The sequence below is a fragment of the Carassius auratus genome, unplaced genomic scaffold (assembly GCF_003368295.1).
Source record: "Carassius auratus strain Wakin unplaced genomic scaffold, ASM336829v1 scaf_tig00215236, whole genome shotgun sequence".
NCBI classification, from domain to species: domain Eukaryota; kingdom Metazoa; phylum Chordata; class Actinopteri; order Cypriniformes; family Cyprinidae; genus Carassius; species Carassius auratus.
Window position 1 is genome coordinate 451404 of NW_020528000.1, and position 21097 is coordinate 472500.

Sequence of the window (21097 nt, forward strand, 5' to 3'; positions counted from 1 at the left end):
CCTTTTTTCATGGGAGCAAACAGTTTGCCAAAGCGAGACCATTCCTTCATCAACATCTCATCTGTAATAAAGGGAGGTAGATCTGAAATGAACACTAAGTGAAGTGTTCAGACGCTGTGCAGCTCTGTACCCAGCCGCAGTGTTTTAGTATTGGTCATGGGCTCCAGAGTCTTCCAGACAGAAGGTTTGCTGTGTGTTGCACAGATCCACAGCATTAATATTCATGAGGAGGCTGTTTGATTTGGGTAGACGTGCGGAAAGCGCAGTCAGCGAGTGGAAAGTCAGATTCAACAACCTCTCGCCGAAATATTCATTGTTCTGCTCTCCATGTGCACTGCTGCAAATGATTGTCTGTTCATTATGTATCTCACAGGACTTGTGTCATATAGAGCTTAAATATAGATAAGTAAGGATCATGACAATACTACTTTTTAAACATTTAAACATCAAACGATAAAGGAGGCAGCTACCGGAAGCAGCCGGGAAACAAATGGAAACACTGGCCTCTGCTTCCAGAGGTATTTATTAATGATTTTAATAACATGTGAACCAAACAATGAATCTCTGAACAGGGATTTTACCTCAGAGCTGAGATCCTCTTCCTGCGCAGGACGATTCTGTGGAGGATGGCGCTCTTTCTGAAAGAAACATTCAACTCATTTACTAGCAAACATGCTGAAAACATCTTGTTTTAAAGAAAGAAAGACTACATAAATCACTATTCATAGTCTCCATCTAGTGGAGAAAACTGTACTACACCAAAGCTTCAGATCTTAAAAACAAAACAAATCACAACTGGCTTCATTGCTTTTATAAAGAAAAGGGAATCAACTCAAATAAACGGTTTAAATGAATTATTGATAATAACTTTAATTCAATATTGCTGCCGGACAAAATAATCCATAACTGGATATTTACAGTCGTCAATAAATATATTAGCTTTCCATTCACAATACTTGTTCCAGATGTTTTGAAGACAGAAGTGTGTGTCACACACTCACCTTGCCGGCTTCGCTGTCCGGTCGTCCCGAGTCTCTGTCCGATGACTTTCCGCTGGCCAGACTGTCCAGAGAGACACACGAGGACGCCTCAAACAGAGCTTCATACGGACTCTCTTCCACAGGGCTCGAAGCCAAACCGGATATGAGCTCACTGACCTGCTGCTCCATTTCTCCTGTCCAAACACACACATAGCAGTACAGCATCTGCAGAACATCTGGCGCACGGACACCACGAGCAGCAGCCGTCTGAATACAGATCAGAGCCGTCTGTGTGAGAACCACGACTCTCAGATTATACCAATGGCCACATACTGTAGTAGAATGCTATATGCACTGATGAAACGTTTCAAAAAGTCGTTTTTGTTGTAATTACTAGATGTTTTGTAATTACGAATTCTACAAAAACATGGAGGCTTTTTGCATTTTGAATATGGATTTTAATTACTGAAGAAAAAAAACACTTTTCCACAACATTCAAATTTATTAAGATACACCTGTAAATGATATAATAGCTTTAAAATCTACCTAATATTTTGAGTGTGAGATATTTAATTGAGTGGAGTTTCTCTGACCTTTTCTCTTGGGGCTCAGGCTCTCTTGAGGAGGTGGCACTGGTGGAGGAGGGAGGCTCGTTTCTGACGGACGGCCGCTCATATGAGCTTTAGAGAGGAGACGGGTGTGAAAACCATGTTGTTCAGATTCAGAGATGTGTGTGAGATGTGTGTGAATCAGGTGCAGACGTACCTTGTATGAGCGCAGCGATCTGCCGGCTCTTTTGAGAGGGCATGTCTCTAACAGTGTCCAGCGCTGTTAGACTCTTACCGTCCACGATATTCACATCGATCCCTGACAAACATTCACACAGAGCATCCCGAGTACAATTTCAGTAATCAAACCCCTTGTTACTTGTGGATTTGAGTTTATTTCTTACCTGCGTTGAGTAGCTTTTGTACTACTTCTGTCTTTCCATATAGAGCTGCTTCATGAAGGGCACTGCCTTTCTCCGTCTGTTAACAAATAAAACATTCATCATAAGATACAGAGGCACATGCAGCCACCCCGGCTCATTTTAGACACTTAGATACAAGTTGTGAAGGTTGAAATATCTTGCACGTTATGTTTTAGGTCAGTGAACTGCAATAACTGAGTCTGGTGTGGCATATCAGCACCCAACGGAGACGACAAACTCATCTTCACACCGCAGCGGCTTCCTCAGCATGTTAGCGGACGAAGCAGACTATGTGAATGTGGGCCGCTGCTCTGAGGACGTGCGGAGTGAGAGACAGAAGGCAGGTTTCTCAGGTAGAGGCAGGAGTGCTAAAGAGCAGCGATTTTAAATCACTGTCAACTACTGAAAGACCGGCCAACACACACACACACACACACACACACACACACACACACACCCGCACTGATGAGCAGCTCAAACTAAAACAGTATTTAAACCCATTCATTTTAAAGAAATGAATACGTTTATTGTGCAGGGGTGCATTACATTGATCAAACATGACAGGAAAGACTTTGGTTAAACTTTTTTTAGGGTCTCTTAACTACCGGTAGTTGCTGATTAGCCTACATTTAATTGGAATTTTAGCTATTTGTTAGTAATAATTAAACATATATTAAAACCATATTCTCGTGACCTTATTCTACAGCCCTAACACCTAAACCTAACAACTACCTTACATAGTATTAATAAGCAGCAAATTGGGAATTTATTGAGGGAAAAGTCAGAGTTAATAGTGAATAAGTGTTCCCTATTCTAAAGTGTTACCAAGACTTTTATAATGTTACAAAATATTTATATTTCAAATAAATGCTGTTCTTTTGAACGTTATATTCATCAAAGAATCCTGAGAAAAATCATGTGTTTTTTATCTTTCTGATAATAATTTGAGCATCAAATCAGTATATAATACTGATTTCTGAAGATCATGTGACACTGAAGACTGGAGTAATAATGCTGAAAATACAGCTGCACATCATAGGAATAAATTACACTTTAAAATATATTAGAAAAGAAAACAGCTATTTTAAATTGTAATATTTCACAATATTACATTTTTTACTGCATTTTTTATCAAATAAATACAGCCTTGGTGAACAGAACAGACCCATTTAAAAACAGTAAAAAAAAGGTAGAGTGTGGCCAAAAAAAACTAACACAAAAACACTGCCATTATAATTACCCAAATGAAATGAAGGAAGTCATTATAGGAAGCAATTCACATAATTGTCAAGTTCTTTTTTGTGCTCACAAATGAAAAGGCAGTGCAGTGCAACAATCACATCCAATCAGAACACACCTGATGTGGAGCAGACTTTTTCTAACCAATGAGATTTAGCTGTGGGCGGAGCTAACCAGCATAACATGACAGAAACTTGAAACCAAGACGGGAACACTAGCATACTGCACAGTAACCACTGAATATTACCACTGCAGATGATGCAATTATTTATATAAAAAAGATTTTAGAATTTGGAAAATTAGGTAGTCCTTACACACAGGAAATGTTGAATGTGAACGGTTAGTGCAGAAACAGAGTTTACAGTCTCCGTTTGTGCGTGGTCAGAATGTGAGATTGTAAACTGGCACCTGATCCTCACCGTGTAGTTGATGTCCACGCCGGCGGCCAGCAGCACCTCCACCACCGGCAGGTGTCCGTTGCGGGAGGCCAGGTGGAGGGGGGTGTGTTTCTTGGTGTTGGAGCTGAGCAGGTTGGGATGAGCGCGGAGCAGAAGTTTGACCACGTCCAGCCGGCCGTAGAGCGCTGCCAGGTCCAGCGGCGTCTCAAACTTGTTGTTGCGCATGGTGGGGTCGGTCAGCTCCTCCAGCAGCAGCTGCACCACCTGAGTGTGTCCGTACTGAGCCGCACAGTGCAGCGGCGTCTCGTTGTCATTGTTCTGAGGACAGCAGAGCGAGATGTTGACGGACAGAAAGGGCGATTACTTCAGGACCTGTGTCTAAAAGATGGAAAAGTCAACATGATTTCCAAGCGGCAAAGTTCACTGGGGTAGCAACTGCAGGGTCGTAAAGCTATGTGACTCTTTGACATAGCTTTGAGATAAAGCTGGCTTTTTGGATAATTAAAAAATAAATAAATAAATAAATAGAGCAGAATTATGTTTGGAAAAACTGCAAGCTGATTTGATGACCACCCTTATTCAATGGTTTTATGGAGACAGACAGAGCAGAAGAGAGCATGCAAGCTTGACCACACGCAGACAACACGCTTCAAACACACACAACATCCTCAAGATCTACAAACCACTGCCTACAGACGGACTTCTGTTACATGTTTTATAAAACACTTACTTTGACCTAATTCAGTGATATTCATCCATTAGCAGTGGCTTAAGTCTCTAAATATGCGCATTGCTGCTCAAAACCTAGGGTTGGCAAAAGGTTAAAAGAACGGCATTTATTTAAAATAGAAACCATTTGTAACATTATACATTTCTCAAATACCATTTTTTAATATATTTATTTTGTCCTTGCTGCATAAAAGTTTGTATTTTTTTTTATAATCTTACTGACACCAAACTTTTGCAAGGTAGTGTATTTTCACACTGTATCTGCCTTTGGTTAACTAGTATTTTCTTGACGGCTAATGAAGACTGAAATATTATATTTAAATCAGTGACAGTTAAACATAATGGCTCATTGTGTTGAAAATTCAGCATGACTATAACAAAGCATCCGACTCCACAATGACTGTACTTGAAGTCAAACCCTGAGCACTAGAGGGCGCTCTTATATGTGCTTTGTCTGCCAACTGAATTCAGTAAAATCTTTTGTGTGTAAATATGGATTTACACACTAGATATCCTTTATTAACACTTGAGCTCTGATGGTACACACTGATATTATAGCATTTGAGTGAATGAATGTGATTGTGAATGTCCTCTCAGAGCAGTGCTCAGAGATCTGTGTGTGTGTGTGTGTGTGTGTGTGTGTGTGTGTGTGTGTGTGTGTGTGTGTGTGGCAGCAGTAGGTACAGCAGCAGATGTCTGAAGCACAGAGGAAGAGGTTGTGAAGGCCTCTGGGCTGCCAGCAGCTGGCACATCACACACCACCACTCTGAGCGCATATGTGTGTGTGTGTGTGTGTGTGTGTGTGTGTGTGTGTGCGTTTTCAGGCGGGGGAGTGAATGAAAATGAGTGATGAGCTGGTTTGATGACCACACCCCAGAAATACAGGTATTGGTCATATAATTAGAATATCATCAAACATTTTTTTGATGATATTCTAATAATATGACCAATACCTGTAAATAGGTAAAGCATGATAATGATTTTTAATTAGTCAAAATATTTTTTATTCAATTTATTTATTATTATAATCATCATAATCAATCATTATTTCAATACAGATATTATATTAATAAAATAGTGTCATTTTTTCATGTCGTTGATGATTAAAAAACGAATTATATAAATGTTATTTATTATTATTAATTGTATCAATAGAACAGTGTCATTTTTTCATTAAGAGTATTATTTTTATTATTCATATGCTAACAATAATACAATATATATTTTTTTATGTTTTATGTCTACACTGTATATATTTTTGCATATTTTATTATAATTTTTTAATCAATACGCTGGAGAGAGAGAGAGAGAGAGAGAGAGAGAGAGAGACAGACAGTCACAGTAAGAACCAATGGGACACAGAGGGAGAACAAAACTGCACCTGCTGCTTACCCCCACAGATGGGAAAGCCAAAACACAAAGTCCTTTATTCTTTAGACTGAAAAAAGGAAAACCACAACACACTCAGTAGAATCAGATCCTGTAACAGAGCTGAGAGCGTGAGCTGTTGTTCAGGCGATTTCCCCCGACATGAACACACCAGACCCTGAGAGAAACATCTGTATCTGACGCAGCTCCTCAGTGAGCGCGACTCGCGCTCGCTTCCTGAACTCAGAGGTTTTCTCAAGTCAAAGAGCTGTGTGTCAGCAACTTTTCATTTCTCTGCTGAGGAACCGGACACCACAGAGGCTCAAAGTCTTTCAACATAAAACCAGCTTCACACAACAGATTCATTTTCCTGGTGACTGCGGCCCAGGGCTGACAAACCCACGGACAGAAGTGAGCTTTCACCGTCTCAAACAGAAAGTGCTGATCTGCCTCTGACATTTTAAAACGACTGAAACACTGCATTGTGTTTGCATTTTATCTGTTTGACAGAAAGGAACTACTTCGAAAAACCTGATGAGGAAACGACATGCAATATGTTTTCATTTAAATCTGTAGATGGTGGGTGTCCAGCATATATAAGTATATATAAATCATATGTAAGAATGAAACTGAATGGTGCTTTTGCCTCCTGAAAGCTTGTAATCAATGTAACTGCGAGGAAAATGTCAGGTTTGAGGCAGCGTAAGGGTGAACTCTGTCTATCACAGTGATGGTCTTTCCTGAGCTCTGGACTAAACATGATAAAAGCAGTGCAAACCGACGGAGCTGAGCGTTCCCGTCCTCTCTCTGCGGTTAATAAGCCTGATGACTCCTCAGCTCCGATCTTATCGCATGCATGTGAGCACATGTGCTCTTTCTGAGGGAGCACATTAACACAAGTTTCACAGATGCACTGTATTCAGCTCCACGGGAGACACAAACGCAGCCTGGCGTAGGATTATGATATACGGTCTGTTAGGTCAGCGCACATGCATACGGATGAAGATAATCAGTGCTGAAAGCTGACCTACCACGTGATGTCATACTGATTACATCATCAGCGTGTGCCTGTGGGAGCATACGCACACGAGAGAGAGAGAGAGAGAGAGAGAATTTTCTGTATTTGTGATTAAAAAGAAATTTATTATTTGGCCATTTTTACTGTATTTATAAAAACAAGTTAATATACTACATTTTATTTAAGTCAGAACAACAACTATTATATAAACAAAACCGTTAGAAATTATTGAACTATTTTTCACATTACCTTACAGACTACATTTCGTATTATAAATCAGAAGGAAATGAACGTGTTTCACTGTCTGAAATGCAAATAATCATAAAGGCTATTTTTAACCTTATGGCTTAATTTCCATGTCTTACACAGTATACAGTACATAATCTCTTTGTTTTAGGTTGAGAACTTGAGACACAACCTAGACGTGTTCTCGACAGGTCTCATACGATTCAGAGCCGGCTGTCAACATGAAGCATCGACTGACAGAAGTATAACTGTGTGTGTGGACACCTCTCCCTCATTCAGGAGCTCTCTGACAGATGTGTCATCTCTCCGGAGGCCATCATACACGCTCCACACCATCACAGCGATGTCTGCTACACGCACATAAAAGCTTTCAGAGTGAAAAAAAAAAAAAACATGTTCTCGAGTCGCTACACATCTGATGTGATTTTAAACAATTAATGTCAGGAAGAGACCGTGGGGTCATGAAGCAGAGACGGCTACGGAGCGCTGGACTGGAAATCACAGAAACCTCTGGAGTCTGGAGCTCCTCCATATATTTACAGTAAAGAACATTTCATTCCTTCACTGGATGCATTATAGAATTCATATACCTGGAAATCCACAGTGCTGAAAACAAAATGTGTTTGGTCGAATTCTTGGCTTAATCAACAGAAATAATGCAGACCTCAAAGCTGCATGCAGAGTCCGACATTTTCATATGCGTTTTTTTTAATATTCGTTATCCCAAAAAATGTGTCTCAAACAGAAACTAGGGATGCAATCGGGCCCGATACTGAGCTTCTTGTACTCGTCCTCATTAAAATGCCCCAATACCAAACGCTGATGATACCAAACAGCATGTGATAAGTGCCATATTCAGACAAAGAAACAGTGAACAGAACAACAGACAGCAGAATAGAGTTATTAGAGATTAAGGTAGTCTTTGTAGGATATCTATGCAATGAATATAATGTTAAACATTCATTATTAAAGCCTGTTTAGCTGACTTGCGGGAGCTAATAAAGCATGCTGAGTGGATTGAGCGCGCAGTGACGAGTGCACAAGCTTGTCGAGTGAATATATACATACACAATATTTAAAAGAATTACACATGCATTAAAAATATCAGTATTCCGTATCGGCAAGTACAAAAAATAAAAGTATCGTATCTGGCAAGTACAAAAAAATAAAAGTATCGTATCGGGCGAGTACTGGAAAAAGTATCGTATCGGGCGAGTACTGGAAAAAGTATCGTATCGGGCGAGTACTGGAAAAAGTATTGTATCGGGCGAGTACTGGAAAAAGTGGTATTGGTGCATCCCTAAAAGAAACCTTGCACAATGAGTACGATGCGTGTTCATTAATCAGTTGTGAAAATTCACAAAACAGCACTAATACTGGGTCCACCAATTTCTGTGCGCAAGGATCTTTACGGTGCTTTGTGCTACGAGACTAAGTGGATAAACCTCCATTCTGTGTTTTAGCGTTCGCTTTTTTCAGAGGCAGTGTGTTAATGTGACTGACACAATGTGAGGTTGTATTTATTTTTGTTCACACTTTATTTTAGGGTTCAATTCTCACTATTAACTAACCATTAACTATGACTTTTGTCTCAATTAACTCATTGTTTGCTGCTTATTGATAGTTTATAAGGTAGTTGTAAAGTTTAGGGTATTGGGTAGGATTATGGATGTCATGCATTATATGTACTTTATAAGCACTAATAAACAGCTAATATGTTAATAATAGACATGCTAATAAGCAACTTGTTATTAGTGTGAATTGGACCCTATACTAAAGTGTTACCTTAATTTTTTTACGTGCAAAAAAAAAAGTCACACTCAGTGTGCAATGACCTTAAACCTTTAGAAGAGTGTGGTATGTTTAGAGAGTAAACGGTGAGGGAACAGACCTATGATATTCATTGGGCATTGTGATGACAAGGCAATATTTTCTGAAGATTTTCACACAGACTGTGCAAACTAGGTCATCTGAGAGAGAGGGAGAGAGAGAGAGTGAGAGAGAGAGAGAGAGAGAGAGAGAGAGTTCCCCACAGACATAATCAAGGGGAGGTGGAGATGAGTGCATTTTCTAAATAAGGCTCTCCTGAAATAGATTCATAGTAAGCAGGTGAACTGACTGACTCTCAACTGTATGAAAAGTGTGTTTGAATTTCTATTAGGTTTGCTGTTTTTTATGTATTTATATATTTTTATTTACAGTGGGGCTCAAAAGTTTGGGAACCCCTTGCAGAATCTGTGCAAATGAGAGTAATTTTCAAAAAATAAGAGAGATCATACTAAATGCATGTTATATTTTATTTAGTACGGTCCTGAGTAAGATATTGTACATAAGATATTAACATTTAGTCCACAAGACAAAAAATTCTTAGTACTGTGTGCTGTTACCTGATGATCCTCGACTGTCTTTCTGTTTTGTGATGGTTGTGCTCGAGTCCCTTGTTTGTTCGGAACAGTTAAACTGAGAAAAATCTTTAAGGTCCTGCAGATTCTTCAGTTTTCCAGCATCTTTTCATATTTGAACCCTTTCCAGCAGTGACTTTATGATTTTGAGATGCATTTTTCAGACTGAGGACATTTGAGGGACTCAAACACAACTATTTAAAAAGGTTCAAACATTCACTGATGCTCCAGAAGGAAACAAGATGCATTAAGAGCTGGGGAGTGAAAACTTTTGGAATTTGAAGATCAAGGTAAATTGTACTTAATTTGTGTACCGGGAAACATACAAGTATCTTCTGTTGCTTACGAAGGGCAGAACTAAATGGAAAAAATATATATATTTCAACAAAATAAGACAAACTTGGGCCATCTTCATCGTGTTCAAAAGTTTTCACCCCCAGCTCTCAATGCATCGTTTCCTTCCACCCAAACCCTTCCACACAGTGGCTCTTCCTCCATTCACCAATGTCTATTTCATCTCTTTCTTGCTGTGCTAGTGGATCCAGCCATGACTATACTCCAGCTCTCTCGCCTGCGTCTCTATCTCACCCCTCACACGTCTCCTGACACTGATGCAAGCCGACGGCTCACAGAGAAGCTTCTTGACTCTGTGTGTGTGTGTGTGTGTGTGTGTGTGTGTGTGTGTGTGTGTGTGTGTGTGTGTGTGTGTGTGTGTGGCACAGACAGCAGGTGTGCTAGAAACACCATTTAACAATTACAAAACACCCTGAGTGACACACACTTCCTATCAGCTCATCAATTATTCATTTGGACTTCAGTCTGTCCGGTTGTACTCTGGCTGACACACACACACACACACACACGTGTACACACAAACGCTTGTATACGAGACTAAACGAACGCTTCGGCAGAGCTCCTCTGTGCTGCTGAATCAGAGACAGCTTACATATTATTACACAAAGCACAGCTGCTTTTGAAGATTAAGTGTGTAAAATGCTCCATGTTAAAATGTTTTCTCTATCGCATTTAAACTGCAAAGACATCTGACTGGTTATTCAGTACTGGGATGGAAAAACTCAAGAGAGGTGTGTGTATGTCAAAAAGAAAAAGAAAAAAACAGTAGCACTTTACTTTATAATCCTGTTCCACGTGTGCATGCTACAGTATATAATTATTATAATGGTTACAATAACTGGGAAATAACTAAGTACTAACTCTAAAGCTAACCTTGACCCACATAGTTTCACAAAAAGCTATACATTTAACTTTGAATAGTCATGAATAAATGCTCTGACACTCAAATGAGATACAGAGCTCAGACGTCTCTAGAAACACACACACTTTCACACATATACATTCACCAACATGAGGAAAGAGTGAAGCCACACACCGTCCCGACAGAAACCAGACAAACCCAGGCGTGGCGTATGAAGGCAAAGCGTGCAGGTCAGAGGTCAGAGGTCACGGTACACACCTTGGCATTAATATAGGGGTCAAATGGGCCACAGCGTTTGAACTCAGTGTGGTCTAGAGCGCTCTGGGAGAGAGGAGAGAACAGGAAGGAGATGTGTTCAGCCTCACACACACACACACACACACACTGAACACAACGACTCACTGTTAATGAATGACATGATCACACAGGCAAAAGAAACCGCAGGCTGGCTTACAGTCCGTCCAATGATGAACGTCACACGGATGAATACTTGTGCTGCTGAAAATCAGAAACATCTGAAAATGTCCAATCAAACGAAGGAGAATAAACCAGCCTTATGAAATGACACAAAATGAAACGAAACATGATGCTATCATACGAGTCCAAAAACGGTCAAATTCCTTCATCATTAACTGATGATGATGATCTTCGTTTCTTCTGGCCTGCGTTTCGTTTCAGTTTGAGCCACTTCATGCTCTAATAAATCAAGCAATAACAGAGATGTTAAATGAAAACTGCGATGATTGTGTTACTGGATAATACTGAGTGCATCACTGCTGGATGATGAATGCATGAAAGCCCCTCCAAATGATGAAAAACCAGAGTAGCACGATGAAACCTACTACTACTACTCTTTTAAAATGAGCACTTATTACAGAAACACTATTCTAGTAAAGCATATAACTTGTATAATTAATAAAATGTGTTAAATGAATGGAATGTTTTGGACTCTTAATTGTCAAAATAATGCAAATAAACGATATAAAAATCAATCAGTCGTACTTAAGAGCTCTTGTTCAGCGCACTTAAATAGTACAAATAATGTAGATCCAAAGTACATTCTTAGAAATGAGTAATGCGTTAGCTCAATTAAATAAATAAATGACTGCTTGCCGTCTTTTTTGAGTTATGACAACTTCATGATGAAACTGTTAGAGTAACTTAATTTGTAGCATGAACAATTTAATTTAAAGCTAGAATAGAAGATGCTAAATATAATTTATTTATGTGGTGCATGTATTATGCATGTCAATTTAATGAACATGTAAGCGATTCCTCGTCACTGGCATTAGCACAGTCACTGCTCATATATTTAATGTAGTGTTTACCTACATTTATAAACTTCAATACCAGACATACTTTTAAATATCAAACATAACCGCTTTAAACACTAGCAGGGGTCTTGTTGGTGAGCATACTTCTTTTTTTCTTCTTTCACAGGGAATACTACTTACTATCCTATATCAAAAGGATTTAAAAAGTACTATAAACATTTCTAACACTGCTGTCACACAACCTGTATTTTCACTTTAGCATGTGATGTCAAATCATTTCGTGAAAAAAAACAAAAAAAAAACAATGATGTGAAATTCCCCCAGAGGTGTTACGCCTGAAAATAGCAGTTGTAAACGAGAGCTGCTTGTATTAAGGGTGAGGTGTCAGTGAACTCATGTTTATCTTTATACTGACACACACACACACACACACACAGTCTTTACCGCAGAACCTAAGGTCTAGGGACAGTATTTATTGGGACTCGCCCCTCAGTGTGGACGATCATCTCCTCCTCAGCACAGAATAAACCTGGATCACATCCGAACAGTAGATGCTTTTACATGTGAGCTGGAGGCTGCTCTGTGTTGGTGCTCAGACCTGTTCGTTGAGTTTGGGGTGAGAGGGACCCTGATGGATGAGGAGTTTGACGATTCGCTGGTCCCCCTTCCACGCCGCCAGGTGCAGAGGGTAACAGCCCTTGTTATCAGCGATGTTCGTCAGAGCCTCGTTCCTCAGAAGTACCTCCACCACCTCACTGAGAGAGAGAGAGAGAGAGAGAGATAAACATACAAGGAAATCAATTCATATCAAAAACCTCTTCAAATGTCCTTGAGGTCAAAGGTCAGGATGTGACAGGCTCACCTGTGTCCGTTTAAAGCAGCGTGGTGAAGAGGTGTGTATCCAGTGCTGTCCACACAGTTCACATTCGGGCCCCTCCAGATACTGTCAAACAGAGCGGACACAACAGGCCTATGTTTTAAAAAGAAATTACAAATTAAAGTTTATTAAAACTTGATTTAAAATTGTGTTCAGTTAATTCATTACGCTTAATTATTTAATTAGTTATAAAATCCTGGGCTGCGTTCAGCCCCGACAAAACGTTGCACAGCGTTTTTTAAACAGAAACGGTGGTGCGTTGAACACACTGTTCTGATGACGCAAGAGTTGCAGCTATGGCAGCTGAGAAGGCCATTCTTTGTGTTTCTTACCTAATTCAGACTAAAACACATCTATTAAGCCTCACATACAGACTTTATTTTTAGTTCATATGGTTTTAATACCCTGTACTTTCTTTCTCATTTTTAGGAAAAGCACTTAATTACCATTGTTTATTTCTATACCAAATGTCATACACTTGCAATGAAGCTAAAAATATAAACAACTACATTATGTTGATATCCTATATTTTTACAATAAAACTTACGACAAACACGCCTTCTAATATCCTCAGTTGTCACGTATACCGAGCTGCAACGAACACATTTGTACATTATTTTCCTTGAAGCCATTGTGCGAGTTCACTTTAATACCGCGTGCTTTATATACATGTTGCTGCTGATTGGACTGCAGTTCTGACACTCCCACCAAACAAGAGAAAACACATCTCAAACCCTGTTGCACACCGGTGCACGCCGTTTCCAGGAAACATGACGTTCATTGCGTACGTTGTGCACCGTTTTGACCTTGAACATGCCCCTGGACTCGCTCTCTGCTTTCATGCAAACGCAGCTGCTGCCATTCTGCTACGATTGTTTTGTACGCGGTTATGGTTTATAGGATATCTAACAAACTGGTAAGATTTTAAAACATCTTTTATCGCCATAATTAATTATGTGGTGAAATGTTGCATAACTGCACCATGTACCTGAAATGTGCGTCTTGAACTTCCCGCTTCCCTTGTTCACAGAAGTTTTGCTTTCAAATATTTTAACTCCAATCAATATTTTGTGCCTAATTATAATGCACAACGTAACTTCAGCTGGTGGGTATCGCAGAATAATTTCTGTTCAAAATATAATGTAATGTGCTTGCAAAATATAGTTCTCTGTGCTCAAAATGTACAATTACTTGCTCAGGATTGAGGAACACATATAATGCCATATAGTGTAAGCAGAATAATGGACTCAGAGCTGGTGAATTATTAGAAAAATAATGCACACCCGAGGTGTAACGGCCACGACGTGAAATAATTCAACGACCCATCGTCTAGTTGTGCCAAGCTCTAAAATATTTTCCAAAATAAATAAATAAATACATAAACAATCCTTATTCAGTTAAATAAACAAACTAATAAAGTCTTGGGACTATCGGATGATGATGTGGAAGATGGGGGCCTTGGAGTCGAAAGGTCAAGCCACTGAGTTAAATTGAATTCATTTGAAACTGGCCAATAATTGACAGAATAAGTAATGGAAAATGTCCATATACATGAAAGCTCCTAGGTGTTAACAATTATGCGTGTGTTCATAATTGCCAAAAAAACTATTTGAATGTGAGTCTATACAGGTCACAACCAGAAAAAATAAATACAAATAAATACAAAAAATTATCCAGTCTTGGAAATCACAATTTTAAGCCCACCGAATCTTCCATTATGATTTGATTTTGTGGTGTACACACAGAAAGGGCAAATAAGGGCTGTTCACACAGGCCTGGATTGTGGCGCCGTCCCTTGATAACCTTGTGAGGGTTTGGACTGTGAATGCTGCTCTAATGTTTGATTTATCAGGCAGCTAATGCCATGGGGATGAACATCACAACATCTCTGCATCGTCCTCCTGCAGGACAGTGACGTCCCGAAGCCATCTGCTCTAGATGAAACCACTGGACAGAGCAACACATCTGTGTGTGCAGATAATATTAATGTGGTTTGGATATTTTGTTAGAAAATAAACATGCAAGGTTTCATAAAGTTGTAAACATTTAATTTAATTGAAATTTAATTTTAAGATAATTCTCAGATTATATGTTCTGATAAATTACATAATTATGTCACATATAATATATATGTCATGATTATTGAAAAAAAAATCAATGTACAATAAAAGTTTATATATTATTTAAAAAAATGAATTATGAAAAGTAAATATTAAAATGATGGGTAAATATAGAACTAACTTGGTTTACTTTTAAATGTTTTTCTAATTAATCAGAAGTTACTGGCCAGATATGAACAACATTCAGGCCAGATTTTCTGATTTCGGTACATTGCTTCAGCTCTTGTATCCCTGGTATCTCAAGATAACCTGGAAAGGCACTTACATTCATTCAGAGGGCTATTTCTAAATAAATTAAATGTCCTCAGCCACATTCACACAAATTTAATTTCAACATGCCCATCTACAATTCCCTCAGCATGCTTGAAAATTACCTAAACTACAAAACAACCAGCTCCTTTTCTGTTCTCAAACAACAACAACCACCACCACCTCTTCACACTGGACCTCACTGAAAACAGCCTAAGGCTCTGTACTCCACATAAATATGTCGACGGACTGGAACGGTTTCTCTTGCTGTGGCTCTACATGTCTTGTATGTAGGATACAGGCTTGAAGAGCAGAGAGCGATCACGTGATGTGCTGCATGCACTCGCTCGCTGTCAAGACAAAGCCACACAAATGAAGACACAAAGCACACAGACAAAAGAGGAAGAGGAAAGGAGAAGCCGGCAGCAGATAGGCTCTCAGACTGTGCTGCAGACTCCTTCTCTCCCTCCTTCTATCTGTCGTTCCCGTCCCTTCACATCAGCAGCCAGGGAACATCATACAGAGAGTGTGCTTTACAGAAGTGCGCTCCGGTTTCTCATGACAGTCGGTCAGTCAGAATTCATAATGTAGTGGTATCATTATCATCCTTTAGAAACACAAAACATGAGTCATGTAACAGCATATGAAACACTGCACCAATGATACTTTACCCATGTTGAGGAAGTGTTTTGATTGAATGAAAAGTAGCAGGACAAAATTATTGCATTAGCATTGCAAAAATAGATAAACCACTGATCCAAACTGCCAACCAAAGCTTACAACATTTTTTTTTTTTTATTGTAATTTTTTGCAAGGGCCCTAAAAAAAAACTGCATTTCACAATTTCTTTTAGTGATATGTTTTCCAGTTTCCACACACTCGGAGTTTAATATACACCAATAACTTCATACTACCCAAGGCATTTCACTCATAATGATATGAATGGGAGGAACAGCTAGCAATGGAAGTCCCGCCTTCTGAATAAAACAGCCAATCACATCAAAGTCATCACTTCACTGCTGCTGCTGTTAGAACCTACGCTTCCTTCAGAAACCATTGATGTATAAAGCCACGCCTCAAAAAAGGTCACATGCAGTCCACCCGAGCGCCAACCTCCCGCTCGCTCTCATGAAGTCAACACGGAAGTCACTAAAACTGTAATTCATCGACTGCCCAACTTTACAGCAGAAAAAAAACATGTTTACAGCCTAGTGCAAAAAAATATTTTGGTCTAAATATCAAATTTTTCCCTTCATGACAACTGTGAGGGGGGTGAATTTTATTTATAACTAGAGATGTTCCGATACCTTTTTTCTTTTCCCGATACTGATTCCGATACCCGGGCTCAGGGTATCGGCCGATACAGAGTACTGATCCGATACCTGGGTGTTATTATTTTATGGTGTGCTTCATTCTTATCCCTTAATAAAACATGAAAAAATACATTGTGAACTACTGTATTTTTTACAGTATTTTTATTATCTGACATGAATTTGACAGTAATATTATTTTCTTAAGCGAAAAAGAACGTCAAATGCAGCCAAAAATCAAACACCGCAAACTAAAAAAAAGGTCATTTAGTTTTACAATATAACTGTATAAAAAAACTGCAACAAATAAGTCTAGGAATATAAAAAAAATGATATATTAATCAGATAATCTCTTTACAACAAAACAAGTAAAAAACAAGCAACCGTCTAAGTATAATTATTATTATTAATAGAGACGTATTTTTATTACTACATGGACATAGCTAAATCTACTGTAGGCTACAACTGTAGCTTAATATATTGTCAGTTTACTCACGTTAAACTGAACAGTTTTCTCAAATGAAACATTAAATTCTCATGAAGTGAAGGTTTATGCGTTTGTGTCCTCATATAGTGACACACGGCAGAGACTACAAAATAGCGAGCTCCGGCGCTGTCTGGCTGGTCCAGTCTGAAATACTGCTAAACAGCGGACATACTGCTAACCACTGATCTAAAATATAGAAGCGGCTTTACTGTCTGTTGGCAGTTTAGAATGCGATGAGCGACCCAGTCATATATAGATCAGTGCTGCTGTCTTCATTTCTTCTTCGCTGCTCTAAACGGGTTGCTTGTGGCAACACAGCACAACTTCCTGTGTTTGCAATGCATTCTGAGCAGCGAAGAAGAACCGTGCAGCGGTTAGGCAAAGCTAGCGGTCATAACTAGGTCTTGTTTAAGAAAATGGTATCGGATCGGTATATGGGTTCATGTACTCGCCGATGCCAAAATTTGTTGTGGTATCGGTGATATTTCCGATACTAGTATCGGAATCGGAACAACTATTTATAACTCATCCTTTTTAATTATATTAAGCCTTAAAAGTTCTGCATAATTAAGGGCGTGGCCACTAGAGTGACAGGTGGATTGCTGCTGCTGTCACCACTGTCGCGCTAGGTGGGCGTGGCTTCAGCAACCAGCTCCCACCTTTTTGCCCATTTTCGATTACCCCAGGAGTGTCGTGCTGCCAAGATGGCAACAGCCAACTCCGCCCAATTTTGGTTTCAAAAACTCTCTTCGGAAACCTATGGGTGATGTCATGGACACCACGTCCATGTTTTTATACATCTAAGAGTCAGACTTAGATTTGTTTGTTCCAAAAATCTCTTTATCAAAGGATCATATGAGTATTGCTTTGTCCCATCTGTCATGTCACACCCCCTCAGTTTTGATCTTATTTTCTCACTATGTGCTGCACCAGAAGTTACGGTGACCACTGACACTGAATGCAGAATTGACCACTGTCAGAACTAAATAAAACTGATTAAATCATTTCAAAGCATAACTTGTACATAACACAAATTTGAATTTACAACAATCTTCTCCTTCTCAATACAGCACATTATCATAAAGAAATATCTTTTAACAAAATCTGACATCATGTTGGTCATCTCCGGCCCACAGGGCAGTATTGTGATAGAGCCATGGTAACTGGATTGAGGAGAAGGGTCTGGCTGGTGCACGGATCGACCCCATGAAGCCTCCACCACAGCACTGCTGTTGCACACAAAGACTATTTCAACCCCACAAACCGTACAAACCTCAGTCCTTTCAGTCCACAAAATGGCTCGAAAGATTAGCAGCTGTGATGCTAAGCTTCAACAAAAATGCATCTCCAACCTCTAGAATGAGAAGGGAGTAAGAGAGATGTCTAGTACCCAGCAAGCTTTGCAGCAAAACTGAATTCTTGGAGTAGCTCTAGAAACGGTGGGAAACGCTGAAGGGCGGGAGAAAGAGATGGCATGGCAGAAAAGAGCAGAATATTCCTCACATTAAGCCACCGAAATGAAAAAAAAAAGGTATGAACAAACAATGTTGTGCAATACTAAACATATTACCAAAATTACACACACAATACAGATGATGGCCAGTATTTTCACTGCCATTCACCTGCCAACAACCCAGAAGACTACACTTCACGATGCAAATGAACACACGCAGACATCTGTGGCCTCATGACCTTGCAGCATATTTCCTCTGTGAAAAGATCAGCCCATCAGAATACATTAGGAGACCGGGCGACTCTGAAGGAAAGAAGGCTTGAGTTGGCATAAACGCCCAGAGCTCTGCCCGCAGCCAGCTTCAGCCCCACTGAGCACATCTCTGCAGGAAGCACATCCATTCAGGACTCGGATTAAAACAATGAACCGAGAGAGGCACCTTACATAACCGCTCTCATAATGTCAACATTTAAGCCATTACAGAAAAAGCTCTGCATGTGGGAAAAGCGCATATGGTGGTTTCAGTAATGGGAACAGACTTTAAAACTGCAGTTTGTCAAGCGACAGTTACTCACAATTTAAAGTAGCCTAGTTCAGCTGCAGTCGACATAGCCTTTTTGAAACCGCAAGATATTTATCTAGTTATTTTAGCGATACAAATGTGCTTTTGATGATATATATATATATATATATATATATATATATATATATATATATATATATATATATATATATATTATATTATATATTTAAGCAATATCGCTGAATGCCTGTGAGACTGCTTTAATACAAAAGTTTAGTAAACAAGAAGTAAACATTCTTGTAAATTTTTAGTTGAAATTAACACAATATTACCAGTTTTTGCTCTGTTAATGAAAACAGTCCCAGTGTAGTCAGAGCTTCAGTAGCTATGTTTTCATCCAAAGTTGTGAGTTTAACTTATGCGCGAAATTAAAATTTTTCATAAAACATTTGCGAATAAGTCAACAATGAACTCCCACTAAATATCACTACGAAAAGTAGGAGAAGCCACTGAATATAACAATTTACATTTCTTGTGCCTAGACCAAACAGACGAAACAAACGCGGTCATTGCTTTTGGAGGCGGATGCTGCTGTTGGAGAACCTAGCAGTTGGATCATTCTTTACCCTTTACTTTTTACACTGACATTTTCAAAGGGTCTAATTCTAATGTTTGGTAATATTTCTATTAAAAATCTCGATTCCTCAATTTATAAAAAACAAAAACTTATATAAAGTAAAAAATTGTGATGAAAAGCCAAAGATTATTTTGATAAACGAGGTAAAATGCTGCAGTGACTTTAAATGAATCAGTGAAGCTTTGAATCTAAACAAAACAAGTCTGGAAGACCTTTAATAAAGCCTCATTATAAGCCTCAACTCTAGGGCATGAGTCATCAGGACTAGAGGATCATCTTCATCCTCTTACATTTCTTCAAACATGAACTTAACACAAGTGAAAAAGAGGAGGATTATTTTAAAGCACCCATTGAGGAAATGGAAGTGGAAGGGCAGTAGTCCGTGTGCAGCTTTAAAAACTCACATTTCCCAATGGGGTTTGGGCCTTGGACATCAAAAAAAAAAAAAGCCTAAAAAAAACACTGGTTTGCTTTAATTTGCTGTCACTTAAAGTAATGGAGGAAGTGAAAATAGATGGAAAAGTGAAACAAAAGAAAGCTGAAATGGCTCTGGATATGATCTGTTTTTAAGGGAGTGGACTAAGCTGGTAGTAATAGAATGAACTAAAAATCCCACCTCTCTGAAATTCTCATTGGTCAATGAATGCATTCAGTTCTCAAAAAACAAAAAGTAACTTCTCTCAACTTCATTGGCAACTTTGCCTGATGATGTCTAATCCCACTATATCCCATCAATATGCCATAATAGCAAGCAGATAAAAGATTGGGAACAGGTGAGGACATGTCTAGCACAGTCACGGATATCTTCTTGAGCCAATTAGCTGGGCCTTGGACACTGCTGGGGATTAGCCGTATCCCACGGCACATTGCCAAGAGGAGCCTGATACACGGTGCCCATTGCCAGGGCATTGGGAGTTTAATTAAGTGTACTGAACCCAGTGCCAGAACCAGATGCATCACTGGCACAAGCTCATCAGAATTCCCTTCATCCAATCTCCACAGTCTGTGGTGAACAGGCAGCCTGGATCACTGCTGTGAGCAGATTAGACGTATACTGGAGAGCATTGGTTTAATAGGCTTGGAGCACATTGAGATGGCAAGGGTTAAAATGATTACACTGCTGCTTTTGATGATGTGTGGAGAGTTCCAATACTTCGTGAACAATACAGTCCAATGACTTTTGCACACACACTAGTGTTCATAAATATAGTGGCCTACAGTTCAGTTGATGGACATTGCGCTCCTGTGTGAACAGACACACTGTAGCTCTGTCAGTTCCAATCAGTTCTTCACACAGAGCAGAAAAAAATCAGTTAATATCAATCTGTGTTCAATCAAATGCATATTAACTTTGACAGCCCTAAATAATCAGTAGGGTTTAAACGGATCGTAGTTGACCAGTGATCCGTATGGACAAGGCCCGACAGTTCGGCATGTGTGTGATTCACGGATTAACTGCAAAGTTTAACCATCACGTACTGATGCATGTGTTTCTATATATATTGCCAATGTAAACATTCTAGTGATTTAAAACCATTCAAGTGCAAGAAGCAGCGAAAGAGAACTCAATTCAGTACTCACGCACTGTTTTTTTTTTGCGC

General features: G+C 39.2%; 1 protein-coding gene across 7 annotated transcripts in view; it reads right to left on the reverse strand.

Annotated features, from left to right (window-relative positions):
- The window catches only part of LOC113094045 (ankyrin repeat and SAM domain-containing protein 1A-like), a 96705-nt gene that overhangs the window by 53821 nt on the left and 21787 nt on the right, over window positions 1–21097 (reverse strand). For 4 of the 7 annotated variants that reach the window (XR_003287967.1, XM_026259675.1, XM_026259674.1 and 1 more), the window contains exons 2-10: window positions 12703–12810; window positions 12439–12595; window positions 10825–10887; window positions 3609–3905; window positions 1933–2008; window positions 1746–1847; window positions 1574–1660; window positions 1002–1174; window positions 582–638 (exon numbers count right to left, since the gene is read on the reverse strand). Coding sequence is in view for 6 of the 7 variants with exons in the window: in XM_026259675.1 (XP_026115460.1) it covers window positions 582–638; window positions 1002–1174; window positions 1574–1660; window positions 1746–1847; window positions 1933–2008; window positions 3609–3905; window positions 10825–10887; window positions 12439–12595; window positions 12703–12810 (1120 nt within the window). In the remaining variant the exon portion in view is untranslated. The remainder of the gene's footprint in view (window positions 1–581; window positions 639–1001; window positions 1175–1573; window positions 1661–1745; window positions 1848–1932; window positions 2009–3608; window positions 3906–10824; window positions 10888–12438; window positions 12596–12702; window positions 12811–21097) is intronic. The other 3 variants (XM_026259677.1, XM_026259679.1, XM_026259680.1) reach the window with 3 other exon arrangements.